Here is a 21,696-nt window from a genome sequence, read left to right as displayed (position 1 = left end):
TGATCATCCGTGTCTGTATGTACCTTAGCACCTACTAGAGAGAGTAAATCCTTACAATTGGTGGAGAATGCGGGCACTAAAATGCAAAGAGCACAGGTGATTGCAGTGCAAAGACAGAATGTCCTGGGTAAAGGCAGCTACAGCAGTTCAAACACAGTCTTTGTAAGGCCGGTTTCACACGTCCTGATATTTCTGGTACCGGAAAAACTGGTACCGGAGATGTCAGTGTCCGTGTGTGTAATACTTGTGGCACACGTGTGGCAACCGTATGCCGCATCATACCACATAGACGGGCACCAGGGAAGCAGAGGAATAGTAAATGTGGCGCCCCTGAGGGTCGAGTCACCACAGAGGTACTGCACCTCATCCACAGGTGTGGTACCCCACTCTCGGGTAAGAAGGGGGCGCTACCCGGTACCTGAAAACTAGCATCCAACACCACACAACTCCAGGCCAGGGGATCTGGGTGGACCCTATTTAGAGAGGGCCCCATCTCAGGCTGGAGGGGTTATTAAGTAGAGGGTGTGGATGGAGGAAATAGATAAGGGTAGGAGACCTGTTGTGAACTCTATTTTTGGGCTCCCTCTAGTGGTCACAAGCGGTACTGTGTAGTGTTGTCTTTCTGCAGGTTGGCAGCATCAGCTGGTTCGTTATCCTTGGTTGGTTTCCTATTTAGCTCACCTGGATACTCAGTTCCTTGCCTGCTCTCAATGTATTCAGTGCTCTTCAGATTCCTTGTGACTACCTTGCTCCCAGTCTCTCCAAGACAAGCTAAGTTTTTGTTTGTTTATTTTTTGTTTATCAGCATTCATCATGTTTCTTGTCTAGCTTGCTAAAATGTAATTTCCTCGCTTGCTGGTTGCTCTAGGGGACTGAGTTTCTTCCCCCACACCGTTAGTTGGTGCGGGGGTTCTTGAAATCTCAGTGTGGATATTTTGTAAGGGTTTTTTACTGACCGCACAGACCCCTTTTCTATTTTCTGCTATCTAGTATTAGTGGGCCTCATTTGCTGAATCTGCTTTCACCCCTGTGTATGTGCCTTCCTCTTACCTCACCGTTATTATTTGTTGGGGGCTTCTATATCTTTGGGGATTATTTCTCTGGAGGCAAGTGAGGTCTTTCTTTCTCTCTAGGGGTAGTTAGTTCCTCAGGCTGGCTCGAGACGTCTAGGATTTTAGACACGTTCACCGGCTACCTTTAGTGTGTTGGATAGGTTCAGATTTGCGGTCAGTCCAGTTTGCCTCCTCTCTAGAGCTTGTCCTATGTTTTGTTACTTAGCTGGAGTATTTTGTGATCCTCAACCACTATGGATCATAACAGTAGAGCAGGCCCAAAAGTGTTTAATGCATCGCAGAAGTGGGATAAAAAGAAGACCTGAGTACATTTTTTTTTTTTTCCTCCCGCTTTTCCTTTGCTGCAGTCTGTTTAGCTTCTTTCATCCCCTTGAACTCTGGGTGGTTTTGAGCTCAGCTGCAGACATGAATGTTCAGACTCTGGCTTCTAGTGTGGATCATCTTGCTGCACGGGTGCAAAGTATTCAGGATTTTGTTATTCATAGCCCTATGTCTGAACCAAAAATACCCATCCCTGAGTTGTTTTCTGGAGATAGATCTAGGTTTCTAAATTTTAAGAATAATTGTAAGTTATTTCTATCTCTGAGACCTCGTTCCTCTGGTGATTCCGCTCAGCAAGTTAAAATTGTTATCTCCTTGTTACGTGGCGACCCTCAAGATTGGGCTTTCTCTCTGGCGCCAGGAGATCCTGCATTGCTTAATGTAGATGCATTTTTTCTGGCTCTTGGACTGCTTTATGAGGAGCCTAATCTTGAGAATCAGGCAGAAAAAGCGTTGCTGGCTATCTCTCAAGGTCAGGATGAAGCAGAGGTGTATTGTCAAAAATTTCGGAAATGGTCGGTGCTTACTCAATGGAATGAGTGTGTCCTGGCTGCAAATTTCAGAGAAGGTGTTTCTGAGGCCGTTAAGAATGTTATGGTGGGGTTTCCCACCCCTACAAGTCTGAGTGATTCTATGGCTTTAGCCATTCCGGTTGATCGGCGTTTGCGGGAGCGCAAATCTGCTCATCCTTTGGCGGTATTTTCTGAACAGAGACCTGAATCTATGCAATGTGACCGAACTCTGACCAGAATTGAGCGACAAAGTCATAGACGTCAAAATGGGTTGTGCTTTTACTGTGGTGATTCTACTCATGTTATCTCAGCATGCTCTAAACGCTTAAAAAAAATCGCTAAACCTGTCACCATTGGTACTATGCAGCCTAAATTTATTTTGTCTGTTACTTTGATTTGTTCTTTGTCGTCCTACCCGGTTATGGCTTTTGTGGATTCGGGTGCTGCCCTGAATCTGATGGATTTGTCGTTTGCCAGGCGCTGTGGTTTTGTCCTGGAGCCTTTGGAATTTCCCATTCCTCTGAGGGGAATTGATGCTACGCCATTGGCTGAGAATAAGCCTCAGTATTGGACGAAAATGACCATGTGCATGACTCCCGTACATCAGGAGGTGATTCGCTTTCTTGTTCTGCATAATTTGCATGATGTTGTCGTTTTGGGTCTGCCATGGCTGCAGGCTCATAATCCAGTTTTAGATTGGAAAGCTATGTCTGTGTCAAGTTGGGGTTGTCAGGGAATTCATGGCGATGCTCCGTTGGTGTCTATTGCTTCTTCCACTCCTTCTGAGGTCCCTGAGTTTTTGTCTGACTACCAGGATGTATTTGATGAGCCCAGGTCCAGTGCCCTGCCCCCTCATAGGGATTGTGACTGTGCTATAAATTTAATTCCTGGTAGTAAATTCCCTAAGGGATGACTTTTTAATCTGTCTATACCAGAGCATGCCGCGATGCGGAGTTATATAAAGGAGTCTTTGGAGAAGGGACATATTCGCCCATCCTCTTCCCCTCTTGGTGCAGGATTTTTTTTTGTGGCCAAGAAGGACGGTTCTTTGAGACCTTGTATAGATTATCGTCTTCTGAATAAAATCACAGTCAAATTTCAGTATCCTTTACCACTATTGTCTGATTTGTTTGCTCGGATTAAGGGTGCCAGTTGGTTCACCAAGATAGATCTCCGTGGTGCGTATAACCTTGTGCGCATTAAGCAGGGAGATGAATGGAAAACAGCATTTAATACGCCTGAAGGCCATTTTGAGTACTTGGTGATGCCTTTCGGACTCTCTAATGCTCCTTCTGTGTTTCAGTCCTTCATGCATGACATCTTCAGAGAATATCTGGATAAATTTATGATTGTTTATCTGGATGACATTTTGGTCTTTTCTGATGATTGGGAGTCCCATGTGAAGCAGGTCAGGATGGTGTTTCAGGTCCTGCGTGCTAATGCTTTATTTGTGAAGGGCTCAAAATGCCTCTTCGGAGTACAGAAGGTCTCCTTTTTGGGTTTTATTTTTTCTCCTTCTTCTGTGGAGATGGACCCAGTCAAGGTCCAGGCTATTCATGACTGGACTCAGCCCACGTCTGTTAAGAGTATTCAGAAGTTCTTGGGTTTTGCAAATTTTTACCGTCGTTTCATCGCTAATTTTTCTAGCGTGGTTAACGGATTTGACCAAGAAGGGTTCTGATGTTACTAATTGGTCTCCTGCGGCCGTGGAGGCCTTTCGGGAGCTGAAGCACCGGTTTTCTTCAGCTCCAGTCTTATGTCAGCCAGATGTCTCTCTCCCCTTCCAGGTCGAGGTTGATGCTTCTGAGATTGGAGCAGGGGCTGTTTTGTCGCAGAGAAGCTCTGATGGCTCTGTGATGAAGCCATGTGCTTTCTTTTCAAGAAAGTTTTCGCCTGCCGAGCGGAATTATGATGTTGGTAATCGGGAGTTGTTGGCTATGAAGTGGGCATTTGAGGAGTGGCGACATTGGCTTGAAGGAGCTAAACATCGCGTGGTGGTCTTGACTGATCACAAAAATCTGATTTACCTTGAATCTGCCAAGCGCCTGAATCCTAGACAGGCTCGTTGGTCGTTGTTTTTCTCCCGTTTCAACTTCGTGGTCTCATACCTGCCTGGTTCGAAGAACGTGAAAGCTGATGCACTTTCTAGGAGTTTTGTGCCTGACTCTCCGGGAGTTTCTGAGCCGGCTGGTATTCTCAGAGAGGGAGTGATTTTGTCTGCTATTTCCCCAGATTTGCGACGAGTGCTGCAGAAATTTCAGGCGGATAGACCTGACCGTTGTCCACCAGAGAGACTGTTTGTCCCGGAGAGATGGACCAGCAGAGTTATTTCCGAGGTTCATTCTTCGGTGTTGGCGGGTCATCCTGGGATTTTTGGCACCAGAGATTCGGTGGCTAGGTCCTTCTGGTGGCCTTCCTTGTCGCGGGATGTGCGTTCCTTTGTGCAGTCTTGTGGGATTTGTGCTCGGGCTAAGCCTTGCTGTTCTCGTGCCAGCGGTTTGCATTTGCCTTTGCCTATTCCGAAAAGGCCTTGGACGCACATTTCCATGGATTTTATTTCGGATCTTCCAGTATCTCAGAAAATGTCTGTCATCTGGGTGGTGTGTGATCGTTTTTCCAAGATGGTCCATTTGGTGCCCTTGCCTAAGTTGCCTTCTTCCTCCGATTTGGTTCCTCTATTTTTTCAGAATGTGGTTCGCTTGCACGGCATTCCTGAAAATATTGTGTCTGATAGGGGATCCCAGTTTGTGTCCAGGTTTTGGCGGACTTTTTGTGCTAAGATGGGCATTGATTTGTCTTTTTCGTCGGCCTTCCATCCTCAGACTAATGGCCAAACCGAGCGAACTAATCAGACGTTGGAAACTTATTTGAGATGTTTTGTTTCTGCTGATCAGGATGATTGGGTGACTTTTTTGCCATTGGCCGAGTTTGCCCTTAATAATCGGGCTAGTTCTGCTACTTTGGTTTCGCCTTTTTTCTGCAATTCTGGTTTCCATCCTCGTTTTTCCTCGGGTCAGGTTGAGCCTTCTGACTGTCCTGGGGTGGATTCTGTGGTGGATAGGTTGCAGCAGATTTGGAACCATGTGGTGGACAATTTGAGGTTCTCACAGGAGAAGGCTCAGCGCTTTGCCAACCGCCGCCGCGGTGTGGGTCCCCGACTTCGTGTTGGGGATTTGGTGTGGCTGTCTTCTCGGTATGTTCCTATGAAGGTCTCCTCTCCTAAATTCAAGCCTCGCTTCATCGGTCCTTATAAGATCTTGGAAATCCTTAACCCAGGGTCTTTTCGTTTGGATCTCCCAGCATCGTTTGCCATTCATAATGTGTTCCATAGGTCTTTGTTGCGGAGGTATGTGGTACCTGTGGTTCCTTCTGTTGAGCCTCCTGCTCCGGTGCTGGTCAAGGGCAAATTGGAGTACGTGGTGGAGAAGATTTTGGATTCTCGTATCTCTAGACGGAGGCTTCAGTATTTGGTTAAGTGGAAGGGCTATGGTCAGGAGGATAATTCCTGGGTTGTCGCCTCTGATGTTCATGCGGCCGATTTGGTTCATGCCTTCCACGCGGCTCATCCTGATCGCCCTGGGGGTCTTGATGAGGGTTCGGTGACCCCTCCTCAAGGGGGAGGGGGGTACTGTTGTGAACTCTATTTTTGGGCTCCCTCTAGTGGTCACAAGCGGTACTGTGTAGTGTTGTCTTTCTGCAGGTTGGCAGCATCAGCTGGTTCGTTATCCTTGGTTGGTTTCCTATTTAGCTCACCTGGATACTCAGTTCCTTGCCTGCTCTCAATGTATTCAGTGCTCTTCAGATTCCTTGTGACTACCTTGCTCCCAGTCTCTCCAAGACAAGCTAAGTTTTTGTTTGTTTATTTTTTGATTATCAGCATTCATCATGTTTCTTGTCTAGCTTGCTAAAATGTGATTTCCTCGCTTGCTGGTTGCTCTAGGGGACTGAGTTTCTTCCCCCACACCGTTAGTTGGTGCGGGGGTTCTTGAAATCTCAGTGTGGATATTTTGTAAGGGTTTTTTACTGACCGCACAGACCCCTTTTCTATTTTCTGCTATCTAGTATTAGTGGGCCTCATTTGCTGAATCTGCTTTCACCCCTGTGTATGTGCCTTCCTCTTACCTCACCGTTATTATTTGTTGGGGGCTTCTATATCTTTGGGGACTATTTCTCTGGAGGCAAGTGAGGTCTTTCTTTCTCTCTAGGAGTAGTTAGTTCCTCAGGCTGGCTCGAGACATCTAGGATTTTAAACACGTTCACCGGCTACCTTTAGGCTATGTCTCCACGTTCAGGATGGCCGGCGGTATCGCCGCAGCGGCGAAGCCGCTCGGCGCTATGCCCCGCCCCCTTTCTGGGACGCGATCATGCCGGATGTGTTAACTCTTCACATCCGGGATGATCGCTCTGTCCCATAGGGCCCTGTGACGCTGCGTCCCCGCAAGGTGTACGGACATGCTGCGTTCTGAAAAGACGCGCAGCATGTCCGGAGTCGCAGGGCCGCCGCGTGCGGGTTTCCACGCATAGTGGAGACGGGATTTCATAAAATCCCCTCCACTATGCTGGAACATCTGGACGCTGCTTGTTTGACGCTGCAGCTCTGCGCAGCGTCAAACAAGCAGCGTTTCCTGACCGTGGAAACATACCCTTAGTGTGTTGGATAGGTTCAGATTTGCGGTCAGTCCAGTTTGCCACCTCTCTAGAGCTTGTCCTATGTTTTGTTACTTAGCTGGAGTATTTTGTGATCCTCAACCACTAAGGATCATAACAGAGACCTGGAGGTAGAGTGAGGGTATGTGCACACGTTTAGGGATTTTCACGTTTTTTTCGCGATAGAAACGCATAAAAAACGCATACATATGCATCCTACCGTATAATTTAGAATGCATTCCGCAAATTTTTATGCACATGATGCGTTTTTTTCCGCGAAAAAAACACATTGCGGTAAAAAAAGCAGCATGTTCACTAATTTTACGGATTTTTCGCGCTTTTCCCACTATTTAATGCATTGGGAAAAAACGTGAAAAAAACGTGCAAAAAAAAAGCATGCGGATTTCTGGCAGAAATGTCTGTTTTTTGTCAGGAAATTTCTGCAAGAAATCCTGACGTGTGCGCATAGCCTGACAGTTGGGAGTGAAGTGTTGTCATGGAAACGGGAGGAGGTAGAGTGAGTCTGAGGAAAGAGGAGTGAGGAAGGTGGCGGATAGGAGCTCCAGGGAGAGAGAAGTGGTCCTAGGGGCCGGGGAAGTGAAGAATCCACACCGAAAAAACTGGTACCGGAGATGTCAGTGTCCGTGTGTGTAATACTTGTGGCACACGTGTGGCAACTGTATGCCGCATCAGTACCACACGGATGGGTGCCAGAGAAGCAGTGGTACAGTAAGCGCTGTTCCACGGTGCCGAGTGCTGAAGACGGCTCTCATCATTCTCCCTGCTCTGTTGGTGATCAGAGCGTGCAGGGAAGAGTGATGAGAGCTGTTTTCAAGTGACAACAATGCTAGTGGGAGGTGGCTGATGGGAGTATTCATCAGCCAGCTCCTGTAATGTAAATAAATATTTTTTTTTTTTAATCCGGTGTGGGTTCCCCCTCATTTTTGACAACCAGCCTTGCTAAAGCTGACCGCTGGGGACTGGTAGTCTCAGGCTGGTAAGGTGCCATTGATATCGGTCCCCCCAGCCTAGAAATAGCAGCCCTCTGCTGCCCAGAAAAGGGCAATCTATTAGATGCGTCAATTTTGGCACTTTGCCTGGCTCTTCCCACTTGCCCTGATTTAGCTTATGTCTATATTAGCCATTTGTTGCTGTGTATGTGTTGTTCTTTCTGACTTGTCTGTAAAGCTAAAGCTTAGAAAAAATGTCTTGAAGTTGTGGAATGTGTTTTCAGCTCTCTTGGTCTTAAGCATCTGTGATGCAGACCTGCTAACGAGATTAGATGGAGGCAGAGAGAACGACACTAATCTGTGCAAATCTGACACAAGTCTCCAGGTGTAATGTTGTGATGGTGGCGGTTTTGTAAGGACATATCTGCTTAATTAGCTGCTCATTATTTTATGCAAGCACTTCTGTTTCTAGAGCATCAAAAGGTGACAATATTTTGGACCAGAAATGTAAATCCCTGTGGATTTTCTGTCCAGAGCGTATTGTAAATCTCACGGAGCTGAAAATTGATCTGCAGAATTGTCCATTTATTGCAGGTTTTCATCTTTCAGTGGCCGAGACAAAATTTGCAACACTGAGAGCATCGGCAAGTATATCTACCCAAAGGGGAACAAATGAGGGATCCCCTTTCATGGTAGATTTCAGTAACGCACCCATCCAGAACCTGATGGATTGCCGCTATCTGTATACCATGAGAGATCCTTACATATACCTGAAAGGCAAACTGCATAGGTATAGAGAGGCACGTTTGGCGGACCAGTCAGGAACATTGTACCCAAGTATTGATTATGTTTTATTTTCAACATGACCCTCTTCACATTGGAAAAAATAAAGTTGGATCCAAAATGGCCGACTTCCAAAGGGCCGCCATGGTCACCACCCATCTTGAAAAGTTTTCCCCCTCCCGTATACTAATGTGCCACAAACAGGAAGTTGATATCACCAACCATTCCCATTTTATTTAGGTGTATCCATATAAATGGCCCACCCTGTAGATAGCGATAGATAGATAGATAGATAGATAGATAGATAGATAGATAGATAGATAGATAATAGATAGATAGATAACAGATAGATGATAGAGATAGATGATAGATATATAATCAACAGATAATAGATACATAGATCGATAGAGATTGATGATAGATATATAATTGACAGATGATAGATAGATAGATTTGCCCACCTTTGTGGGCAAATTCTCCCTTAACTAATATGGTGCCGCGATCTCCAAAGCGACTCTGCGCAACTGCGGCTCTAAGCATTGTGGGTCTTTGATTTAGACGTCACTGACATGCGCAGTTGATGCATGAGGACGCTGGAGATCGTGGCATGCAAGATAAAAACTTATATGTAAGTGCGGTTTAATCATGATTTGTGGGACAGGGACACCTGATTTTCTCTTATTGCTAATTGATTATTTAGTTATTTTTAATCACAATCACGCAGCACGTAGTGTACTATACTTCATAATATTGAATTTTAAGAGATAGTTCAATCTGCACAGATGCACTTTTGTGTTGACTGTTAATTTTTATAATATTGCACATACTGAGTTTTTTAATGAGATATGTATGTGTTTCATATAAAAGGCTGCTTCACTTATGTATTCACTGCTTGAAAAAGGATATTACATCCGAAACGTTGCCACGCCATTCAGGCATTAAAGTCCACTTATTTTCTTCAGTTTTTTTGTGCTGCTTTCCTTTTTTTTTATGATAGATAGATAAATAGGTAATAGATAGATAGATAGATGTTTCAGGTCTCAGAAAATGGCGACTTTTTTTCTTTAACCACAAAAAAATTAAAATAAATTTGTTATCGTCATGATTGTACCGACCCAGAGAATCGTGTCACCAGGTCATTTTTACCACAGAATGAACGTCATAAATAGGAAGAAAAAAAAAACAGCAAAATTGTTTTTTTCATTCATTTCACTGCACTGTGATTTATTTTTCCATTTTTTTTTCAGATTTTATTGTAAAATGAACAAAAATTTAAAAATGGCTGCATTGGGAAGGGGTTCATGGGAGCGCTCCAGCACTTGGGGCTGTGGGATGCATTTATGGGGAAACTGACACTTCACAGCACAGGCATAACATATGATATATCAGTTGTGTTTTCACATTTCAAGGCAGATTACAGGAATAAAGACCAATAAAGGGGACATTTACCTCAGAAACCATTAATATCAGCACCATTCACCACAAGGAGAGAACTACTGTCATCATTCACCTCAGGAGTATTTCCCGCCTAGAAATAACACAGCATCTGAGGTAAGCCGGCAGTTTTCACAATGATTGCTGGGAGTCGTAGTTTAATAATCATTTCTGCGCATTAGATAACAGCAGACATGAACTACAGTTCCCAGAAATCCATGAGCCACAAATGGTTTCTGGGAACTGTTGTCCAGAGAATTAGGTAACAAACGCTAGACAGGGACAGTTACACTACAAATCCCAGAAATCATTGCGTGATCAATTCTAGGCATGAAATAGAGGTTGTTGATGAGGAGAGCGCTCTTACATGAGAGGTGGGTGGGGTGCATAATATGAGTGACTGCTGGGGCTTGTAGTTCCCCTGTAGCTAAGGAGCCATTCTCCTCAGATTATATGGATGATGTTAGTCAGCTTTCAGCATCATGAATGTATAAATGTCACCATCATTATTAAGCACATTCGCTGTCGAAGGCGCCATCACATTTCTCTGACATGATGCGTTTTTATTTCTCTTCTCATGATATTTCTCCATCTTTCGATAACTCCGCTGTCGCCATGGAGTGGGCGTGGCTATGTGGAGTGGGCGTGGCTCGATACATACACACATACATACACTAAATTTTATATATAGAGATAAATTATACTGGCCATGATATTGTTTTTATAAGTGTGAAAAAAAATATTCCACCAAAAATTGCCAAGTTCTTTTTCTTTTCAGCTATTCCGTCTCTGGTTTGTGCTTGGTTTGCCGAATTACATGAGCTTCACTGAATTTTGTGCATTTTGATTTCTTGCTTTGTAGCAGCTAAATGGGAAAGCATGACCGGTTCAGGATAGCTAACTCCTTATCGTCGACAAGTATAAGCATGAAAGCGCTCAATGTCAGAGGGTACAGAACAGACAAAGTGTCCTGGGCATGGGTGCAAAACTTAACGAAATGCCAGGACAATGACTTTTCATTGACTATCATTATGGATTGTAATTGGCACATGAAAGCGTCTATGCCAGCTCATTCTCACACTAGAGATCTACCAGATCTCCTGGCACTTACTAATATGAAGCATTGCCAGAATAAGATGGGGTACAATCCATTTTTTTCAGGCTGCGTTACTCACAACGGCCTATGAAAATGCAACTATTAGATCAATAAACATTGTAATAAAAGGGTCTCTCTACTGCAGTTTGCTTTAAAAAAAATCAACCCATCATCCCCGAGTCCGGCGTTGAGTTTCCCATCGCTCCTCCTGGTATCTGCCATTGTCTGCAGCACATGTCATGTCAAAAGCACTGCAGACAATCAGTGAGCTCTGCAGCTCTGTGCTGCTCATGCTGTCAACCAATGCAGAGCCACTGAGTTCATTGATTGACTGCAGTGCTGTCGACGTGGAAGCAGCGCTGCAGACAAAAACAGACACTAGGAGCAGCGATAGAGTCTCAGCGCTGAACCCGCTGTCGATGGAAGCATCTGAAACATTGTCTTTATTGACGATCATCGTTTTGCCTATGGCTAATGCTGCCATGATCTTAGTGTAAATGGCATAAGAGATGACAAGCGCCGAGAGGGCAGCGGTACCCGGTTTGTCTACATATGGCGAGACGTGTAATCACCAATCACAGCCCCAAGATGACGCTCGCTGCATTCCGAAATCCTAATGAATAGAACAACATGATCACAAAAACCCAATGTGCACCCATCTGGTTTTTTTTTCGGAAAAGGGGTAAGAAACATTCACTTCAGTAAAAACTTTCCTTTTGTGTGCTGGGACTATGGAGTCCTGGCGGCTGACAGATACTTCACATGCTCAGAAAGTTTCCAAGGTTACTGGTGACAAAAGAACGCCTGCTGCCTCCATCACAGACCAGACAATGGTGAAAATCTGAAGGCTTCCGCGTACAAACATGAGACGGGCATAGAAAATAAGACAAAAAAATAAATAAAACTAATACTAAAAACTAAAACTAAACTAAAAATACTAATACTAAAAACTAAAAATAATATCGATTCATTTCTTTATAAGAATTAAAACAGGAAAAAAAAGTTGCACTTGTTTCAGTATTTGTAAATATTTCTCCAATATTTGCAAATATAAAATAATGTTACATGGTTGCACTTGCTTCAGTATTTGTAAATATTTCTCCAATATTTGCAAATATACAATAATGTTACATGGTTGCACTTGCTTCAGTATTTGTAAATATTTCTCCAATATTTGAAAATATAATGTTACATTGTTGCATTTGTTTCAGTATTTGTAAATATTTGTAAATATAAAATAATGTTACATTGTTGCACTTGTTTCAGTATTTGTAAATAGTTATCCAAAGTTGCATAAATAAAAAAAAAGCTACATTTGTCACAATGTGGTATCTAATTGCAACCAACAATTGTTGCATTATTTTCACGCAACATCTGTAAATCTGTTTTATGGTACATGTTGGGTTTCGTCAGGTATAGAAGAAGACGGAATAATAAAATACCTTGTTAGGATGAGAGGCTTACCATGTGCACAGATAGAGAGGAGCAGCAGTGTAAAGGTCCTCTGTAAGCGGAGATTAACTCTCCTGAACTCCATGCTAAGTAGCAGATGTGTGCTCTGGAAGGAGAAAAATCCTTAAACATGGAAGAGTAGAGTGTCCACCTCGGTTATAGGGTCAGGGGGCTGTGTGCTGGAGGCTTGGACTGGCTGAGCTGAAGTTTGGGACTAGCACTACAGTTGTGGACAGAGACTGTGATGCCTGACACTCTGGGACTGGATAGGACTAAATTCTGGGCTGGATTTCCCGGAAGGGACTTAAGAGGAGTTACACAAAGTGTGGAGAAGACTGAGAATTTTCTTCATGACTTGTAGAGGTAAACTTGGCTGCAGACTGAGAAAATATTCTTTATTTTTTAATACATGTAGTTACCCTGTAACATGTATGAGCGCAACATTTGTACAGTTTTTAGATTTCAGTAAATCAGTGATGCTGATCCAAAATAATTTGAATTTTCCTCTACTTCTCCCAATGTTCCCTCCTTGTAACAGTCGTCATCTTGATCACAATTATGGTACCAAAATTGAACAAGGACGCCAATACGCTTATAATGTAGCAAATGCTAGATCTGTATCTAAAGAGCATGAAAGGAGAATCATTAATTCTCAGTATTCTTTTTGGTTAAAAACGCAATTTTTTTTTTCAATTTAATTAATGAAAAGTTTATGCAATTTCATGATATATGAAAGGAAATTCACATGTTAAGCCAAAACAATGAGGGGAACCTACACAGGGAATTGTAAATGTTTCCATTAGTTTTATTTTTCTTTCTGTAGAACCAACTTGGATGACAAAAATACTGATTTATGTTAATTTATTTATTTATATAGCGCCATTATTTCCAAAGTGCTTTATAGACACTGTCATCATCACTATCCCCATTGGGGCGCACAATCTAGATTCCATATCAGTATGTGTTTTGAGTATGGGAGGAAGCCCACACAAACATGCCTCTCCCTTACTAACCCGTGGGCTTGATGTCAATGGGCAATACAAAGGTGAGATCAACCTCACAAATATGAAACCTGTTTGCCACTACCACAGGGCATGTGGGAAGAGCCAGATAATGCACCAGATTTAAAACATCTAATAGATGCGCTTTTTCTGGGTCAGCTGAGGGCTATTTTTAGGCTGGGGGGTGCAAATTTCAATAGCCCTTAACAAGCCTCAACCTTAACAAGCCCCCAGATGTCTGCTTTAGCTTGACTGGTTGTCAAAAATGAGGGAGACCCCACACCATTTTTTTCAATTATTTATTTAAATAATTTAAAAAAACAGCGTGGGGACCCCTCTATCTATATATATAATTGTCTAAGGGGTACTTCCGTCTGTCTGTCCCAGATATTCATTGGTCAAGGCCTCTGTCTGTCATGGAATCCAAGTCGCTGAGTGGTCTCGGCCGCTGCCTGTCATGGCTGCCGCGACCAATCAGCGACGGCCACAGTCCGATTATTCCCTCCCCTACTCCCCAGCAATCACTGCCCGCTCCATAATCCCCTTCCCCTCCAGTCACCGCTCACACAGGGTTAATGGCAGCGGTAACGGGCCGCGGTGTAACGCACTCCATTACTGCTGCTATTAACCCTGTGTGTCCCCAACTATTTACTATTGACGCTGCCTATGCAGAATCAATAGTAAAAATATGTCATGTTAAAAATAATAAAAGAAAACTAAAAACCTGCTATACTCACCATCCGCTGCCTTTCGCGCTCCTAGCGTCGCTACGGTGACCGCTCCATGCAAGCGTCAGCTTCCGGTCCCAGGATGGTATGCCAGAAGGACCTTCCATGACGTCACAGTCATGTGACCGTGACGTGATCACAGGCCCTGCGAGAAGGACCTTCCATGACGTCGCTGTCACATGACCGTGACATCATGGAAGGTCCTTCCCACAGGGCCTGTGATCACGTCGCGGTCACATAACCGTGACGTCATGGAAGGTCCTTCTGGCATACCATCCTGGACCGGAAGCTGCCGCCTGTGGTCGTCACGGGTCATGTGACCGCGACGTCATCACAGGTCCTGCGTGAGAAGGACCTGCCATGACGTCACGGTCATGTGCCCGCTACGTCATCACACCCTGGGACCGGAAGCTGACGCCTGCACGGCGCACAGGGCCAGGACTTCAACGGGCCTACGGAGGGTGAGTATATGTTTATTTTTTATTTTAACTCTGTATACTAAGTGGCTCTGTGCTGTATACTTTGTCGCTGTGCAATATACTACGTCGCGGCCTGTGCTATACACTACATGGGCTGTGTTATACACTACGTGGCCTGTGTTATACACTATGTGGCCTGTGTTATACACTATGTGGGCTGTGTTATACACTATGTGGGCTGTGTTACACACTATGTGGGCTGTGTTATACACTACGTGGGCTGGGTTATATACTGCGTGCGTGGGCTGTTATATACTACATGAGCTGTGTTATATGCTATGTGGGCTGTTATAAACTACGTGGCTGTGTTATATGCTATGTGAGCTGTTACACACTCCGTGGGCTGTGCTATTTACTACTTGGCTGTGCTATATACTCCGTGGGCTGTGTGATATACTATGTGGATGTGCTATATACTCCGTGGGCTGTGCTATATACTCCGTGGGCTGTGCTATATACTCCGTGGCTGTGCTACATACTATGTGGCTGTGCAATATACTACGTGGCTGTGCAATATACTACGGGGGCTGTGCAATATAATACGTGGGCTGTGCAAAATAATACGTGGGCTGTGCAATATAATACGTGGGCTGCTATATACTACGTGGGCTGTGCAATATACTACGTGGGCTGTGCAATATACTACGTGGGCTGTGCTATACACTACGTGGCCTGTGCTACACACTACATGGGCTGTGTTATACACTACGTGGCCTGTGTTATACACTACATGGACTGTGTTATACACTACGTGGCTTGTGTTATACACTATGTGGCCTGTGTTATACACTACGTGGCCTGTGTTATACACTACGTGGGCTGTGTTATACACTATGTGGGCTGTGTTATACACTATGTGGGCTGTGTTATACACTACGTGGGCTGGACTGCGTCCGTGGGCTGTTACATGCTACATGAGCTGTGTTATATGCTATGTGGGCTGTTACACACTCCGTGGGCTGTGCTATATACTACTTGGCTGTGCTATATACTCCGTGGGCTGTGTGATATACTATGCGGCTGTGCTATATACTCCGTGGGCTGTGCTATATACTACGTGGCTGTGCTATATACTATGTGGCTGCGCAATATACTACGTGGCTGTGCAATATACTATGTGGCTGTGCAATATACTACGTGGCTGTGCAATATACTACGTGGCTGTGCTATATACTACAGGCGCAGTCCGGCTGCGAATTGGAGCTGGATTTGAACCACGCTTCGTTAATTGGTCGCAGCAGGCCGAAATCTGTGTATTCAATGTATTATTCTAAAATCTTCATAAATAAACTACATATTCTAAAATACCCAATGCGTTAGAATAGGGCTACCATCTAGTTCTTGATAACCAGCTTTGCTGAAGCTGACAGCTGAGGGTTGCAGCCCCCATCTGTCATTTTTTCCTGGCTGGTTATCAAAAATACAGGGGAACCCATGTCCATTTTCTTTTAAATTATTTATTTATAGGGCAATTGATGGGTCAATTGATGCCACTTTACCTGGTGTCTGCTCCTAATTTGAGCCATTTTGGCAGCTTTTTGGGCCCCCTTAAGGTGTTGACTATGCTTTTGGTTTTGTCTCTCATTGAATTGAATGGTGTTTAAATATGTTCAGCAAACATAGATGTACCGTACCTTAAAAGGTTTGCTCATCTCTACTAACCACTGAGTCACCATGCTGCTATTGGAAGCTCATTAATCTCAGCATTTGTCCCTGGTTAGAAATTCTGTGTCAAATCTGCCCAGTCTGTGGATGGTTAAGCAAATCATGATCATAGAAAGTTTATTGATTTTTTTTTAGGAACCTTTACATTACCTGCTCTGTGCTTTGCTTAGTGTCGGTTGACCCTTGTAACAAAATGCATAAATTCTGCAAAGGGTAAAGTGCAAGCGGGTATATTTATTTGGCGATTTATGAAGAAACATGTTGCTGGGTCCAATTAATTTCCCCAGATTACACAAGAATTTGATTCACATTGAACCAATTTGCTCATCTTTGCCCATTAACCTTCACTACATTAAATGTTCTAGAACATATACAGTGAGCATCTAGCACACAAATCTCAGACAGAATGAGAGGATTTACCGATCCAAATTCCTGATGTGATTGCATTATTCCACTTGAAAGACCCCAAAACAAGTCATATCCTCCCACAACCGCCAAGAAAGCATTAAGCAAATTGTGAATGTTCTTCTGCGCATTAATGTATCCATCCGAGCCTTCAGCGAATGATAGATCCTTATTACAAAATAATAAAAGACACCTAAAATATAAAGTAATAAAAAAATAGATGTAACTGTGTAAGGCTCATCACCAAGTGTCCGGACTCTACTGACTGGCTGCCAAAAACGGTATCGCCCAGTTTTGTGTCTCCCTAATCATATATAATATAATGATTTTCTCCTTTTTTCCCATCCTAGGATGTGTCTGAAATCTTCTACTGAACCTCGTGGCTCCTCGAGTTGCTCTTTCAAACGTGTCCATATGAAGAATCCTAACGGGCCATCCATAAGGCGTTTATTGTATTCTTTTGATATGATTTCACTTTGGGTCTTTCGGTGCTCACTTCTAGATTCTATTGCTTATTAAATTAATTTTGCGGAATGTGTATATTTTCTGAGCAATCATTCTCCATTTTGTCTGATAAGTTTAATTTCCCCCTTAAAGGCAGCCCACACTCCTCCGGATAGGACTATATACACAGCGATACATACATGGTCGACAGTTCTAGATAACTGAAGGGGACCCCAGATATCTGGGGGAATAGCTGTATCCAATTAGTGGCATCCACCCGGGTGTTCTTCCCTTTAAGTGAGCACATACCCTTTAAACAGGAGTGCTGCCTTTATATATTTGCCTATCACTGACACCTAGTGGTCAAATTGTATAACCGCTTTGTCAGTATGGAGCCCTACTTCTTTACTTACCCCTATCCCCTTTACGACCTTTGACGTACATGTAAGTCAAAAGCCATGTCTCTGACATTGATGGGGGCTCGCCCGCGGCTGTTAACCTGTTAACTGCCACTGTCAATCTCTACCATTTAACACATGGCGGCGAATAATTCCACGCACCCATTGTGATCCCGGGACGTGAATGGTTTGTCATGTCAGTCGGAGGTCTGCTGAAGTCCCCTGCGCCTGACATTATGATCCTCTTCTATAAGCCAACCCGTAGCCGGAGTTCATAGGAGAGCTGAAGCTACGTATAGTACAAGCGATCAGATGATGGCAGGTTCAAGTCCCTTAAAGAGGACTATTAAATACAGGAATAAGTAAAAAATAAATAAAGTTTAAATCATCCCCCTTCTGCCCCATTAACAATAACAGTTAAACCCCCCACATGTTTGGTATCGCTGCTTTCATAAAAGTCTGATCTGTCTAAATACTGTATAAAATAATTTAAACCAAGTCGGTAAATGGCATAACGAAATAAAAATCAAAAAAACAGAATTACTTTTTTTGGCAGCTGCAACATTACAATAAGAGGTGATCAACACATTGTATCTACCCCAAAATGGGATCTGTAAAACGGGCACCTCAGGGCGAAAAAAATAAGTCTTCACTCGGCCCCAGATCTCGAAATAAAGTGTTACAGGTCTTGAAAAATAGTGACAGAAGCAAATTTTTTTTTTTTCACAAATTTACGATTTTTTTTCACCACTTAAAAACAAACAAACAGAAAAAAACACACGTTTGATATCGGTTTACTCATACTGACCGGAGGAATCATATTGCCAGGTCAGTTTTACCATATAGTGCACATGGTAAATGAAAAAGACAATTGTGGAATTGCACTTTTCTTTTTGTGATATTTGACACTTTTTACTGCCTAATGGTGGCACCATGATGACTGTTAGCTCATGTATAAATACTGGGTCACATTAGAGCTTATTGACACGTCAGTATTTGTAAACCAAAACTGGGAGAGGAACAATCGCAGGAAAAGTATAATTGAAAGACTGAAACCTGTTCTGTGTTCTGGAGACTCTCGTGGTTGGAATATAAATACTGATGGAAAATACTGTCAGACTGAAGAACACTGGCCCCACCGGAGGATGTGATTCTGAGGGCCCTCCTTTCTCCTCCACTCAAGAGCCCCATTGCAGCTTGAAGCTTTGCACTATGAACTCTCCTTCAGGAGAAGGCAGGGCCCACCGGAGGATTCTCCAGTTCTCTGGTGGGCCAGTGCATCCTTGGTTACCCATTACACTGTCGGCCCCAATGTCTGCATAGGTTTAAAAGTGGACTTAAAATAGCTCCTATGGTCCTCTCTCCTCCTGTACCAGTTATGACTTGTATTGTTTAAGATTATTGTACTTGTTTTTATTATGTATACCCCTCCTTACATGTAAAGCGCCATGGAATAAATGGCGCTATAACAATAAATAATAATAATAATAATAATGGGTCCAAAAAATGTAAAAATAAATTGGAAGAATGTGCACAGATTATAAAAGAAAACCCATACGTCTAACAATCCTTCTTTGATTGAATGTTGAAAACAAGAAATTTGTTGAACTGTACTGGATAAAAGTACCGGAGGTGCAACCGTTTTGTAAAAGAAGGTCATTACCTTTCTTTTATAACCATAGAACCCACTTACATAATCTTGTGTGCTTATTGACACATATTTTTTGCATTTTTAGAGAGTTTTTATTTTTAAATGTAGCTTTCTCTAGGCATGTTATTGAGTCGCCCGCCAGGGCTTTGGGGTACCCTGTACCGGGTCCGGTCTCAGTTAAAGGGGTGGTCACGGTGGCAGCGACCTGGTCCGTGGCCCTGGGCGCCCAAGTGAAAGGGAAAGGTCTTTTAACTGAGTTGTAATAAAGTTTGTGTTCATGACGCCACCTGTGGTATTCGGTGAGTGGGGACCGACACTGCTTAAGGGAGTCCTCTGGGGTGATGTTATGGCAGCTAAAATGGTATAACTTCCCTCAGGTGAAGTTGGGTCCCTAGGGCTCCCGGTGTATAGCTGGAGATGGTGGGTAATGTATAAAGAAATGGAGGACACAGGTTTGCAGTCTCTTTACCTGGTTTACTGGAGGCTTCAGGTATCCACAGTCCAGGGCACCAGATCACAGGTACAGGCAGGATCCAGCCAGCTTGGAAGAAAATTCAGAGTCCCCTTTACCAGGTGGAGTTGGAAACCTTCCTACAAGTGCTTTGGTGTAGTCCCTTACTGCCTGTGGTTTCTATCAAGGTCCTCATGGTTCTCCCTGTCCTCCTTTAAGGTGGGACACAAAATCCGTATGACAGGTGACTCGAGCCTTTTCACAGGGTCTCTATCACGACCAGGGCTCTATGCGCCACTGTATCTCCTGGGTATTAGGGTGGACAAGTTACGTGTAGTCCAGCTGTCCTGTCGGTTTCTGCTGTGCCTCTTAGAGTCCGACACAACCTCGGTCTTCCAGCTACCAGAATCTGCGCTCTGCAGGGAGGTAGCCCAATCGCAGCTGTCCTCCCCAGATGCCACTCTCCTGCGCTTCGCTCTCCTGCATGCTCTCTGCAAATCTCTTCGTCTTCTTACGCTCTCTTTCTTCAGGAGATGCAGCACCCTCGTGGCTGCATGGCCCCTCCAGTCCTTCTGACTGCTCTCTTCTCTTCTTACCAGGAGCTGCAGACTCCCACGTCTGTTCAGGTACACTTCTTTCTTACCAGCTCTGCCTAAGCTGAAGTTCCCTGACCAGCTCCTCTCTGGCAATCTCTGACTCGCTCAATTCCTGTCTCTGGCAGACTGTCCCAGTCTGCTGTCTGGCACTCACTGACCTTCCCTCCAGACCAGAGTGTATATAGGGAAGTTCCCCTTAAACAGGGTTTAGAGCTCCCCCTTCAGGCATGGAGTGTGAACATGTTGTATGTTAGTGGTTTACCTGACGAAAGAGATCTTCCAGCGTGACATCACTCTCCCCGTGAGGAAAGCAATGCTACTGTAACAACCAGGACCTTGGGGTGTTACACTATTTTTTTATTTTATTTTTAAATGTAGTTTTCTATATTCTATTTTAAAGTGAAATCTCATTTAGTTCCTACTTGAAAACGCTCCTGTTTTTGAGCTATATACAAAGACACAGTGTGGGGCTTTGACTCTCTTTACTACCGGTCACTAAAATGTTCAGTCCTTTATTATAGTATTTAATCCCAACACTTGTTTTTCTTATGGAATTTCTAGTTTCTCCCTCTTCTCCCACCTGCATTCTGCTTACGTGCTTACCAGCAGGAAAGCGCAGTACGAGACAGCGATACTGTGCATATTTATAAATGGAGCTACATACTGTACATTGGAGATACTTTAACTTTTGTGAATGTTAAAATGTTTAATAATCTAACTTACTGTTTTATGGGGTAGAAACAGAGATTGTGGTCATATTTAGGCTCTAGAGGAGGCGCTGGTTACTGCCACATAACAGAATAAGAAAGTTTACTCTCTGACTAGTGATGTGCGAGCACTAAAATGCTTGAGTGATCGGTACTCGAATTGAGCAGGTCGGACGCTTGGACGGGCTCGACTCAAGTGGAAGTGGAAGTGGAAAACTTGAGCATTTTTCTGGAAGTTTCCCAGGAAAATCACTGAAATGGAAGGAAAAAGCACTAAAGTGGCATGGGAACAGCATGGAGAAGACCCCTGGAAGCATCTCTGACTCCCAGACCAGGAAAAATGGTGTCACACTTTTACTCCACTTTTACGGATTTATCATACAAATCAGAAGATAAAATGGAATTTACAGGAAAAAAATGATAGGAAACATTCTTCCTGTATAATTACTTGTATATAAGGCAAAATTAAAAAGAGAAAAAAAACCCCTTCTCCACCCCTTAATAGCCGGACCATCTATCGCCATCGCCTATGACTACAGTACATGACATAATAGAGGGGAGATAAAATTACGCCTAATGATAGTCATTGACAAATGTAATTTTACCATTTTGCTTCTTTATCTGGGCTTGTGGTGTGTGTGACATGGTCAGACACATCCTGTGTATTTTATGAAGGACGGACTCAAACTCACAAAGCAACAATGCAAGAAATGCCAAAAATTAGAAGGAAGAGGGAGTCCGATACACCAAGGATTAGACATGAAGGAGGCTTCATATACATTCTCTTTACATTGTCAAGCAGTGGGACTTCTACACTCATAAAGGCGATGCACTATGAAAAATTTAGAAGGAGGGACTGTAATACACCCTGAAGACATGTAGAGGAGGGGGCTTGCAAAACAT

General features: G+C 43.7%; 1 protein-coding gene and 1 long non-coding RNA gene across 4 annotated transcripts in view; one reads left to right on the top strand and one right to left on the bottom strand.

Annotated features, from left to right (window-relative positions):
• Positions 1 to 12,547, bottom strand: part of CRB2 (crumbs cell polarity complex component 2) — a 229,814-nt gene extending 217,267 nt beyond the window's left edge. The window contains exon 1 of one of the 3 annotated variants that reach the window (XM_077283531.1): positions 12,281 to 12,547. In XM_077283531.1, coding sequence (XP_077139646.1) covers positions 12,281 to 12,353 — 73 coding nt within the window. In that variant the 5' untranslated portion in view covers positions 12,354 to 12,547. Of the gene's footprint in view, positions 1 to 9,735; positions 9,788 to 12,280 lie in introns of those variants that run through there. The other 2 variants (XM_077283530.1, XM_077283532.1) reach the window with 2 other exon arrangements.
• On the top strand, positions 7,050 to 17,084 carry LOC143804924 (uncharacterized). Its single transcript, XR_013221128.1, has 2 exons — positions 7,050 to 7,176; positions 16,897 to 17,084. It is a non-coding gene; the product is annotated as an uncharacterized LOC143804924 (long non-coding RNA).
• The last annotated feature ends 4,612 nt before the right edge of the window (positions 17,085 to 21,696 follow it).

This window comes from Ranitomeya variabilis, chromosome 2 (genome assembly GCF_051348905.1).
Source record: "Ranitomeya variabilis isolate aRanVar5 chromosome 2, aRanVar5.hap1, whole genome shotgun sequence".
Classification (NCBI taxonomy): domain Eukaryota; kingdom Metazoa; phylum Chordata; class Amphibia; order Anura; family Dendrobatidae; genus Ranitomeya; species Ranitomeya variabilis.
This window is presented reverse-complemented; position numbering and strand designations above follow the sequence as displayed.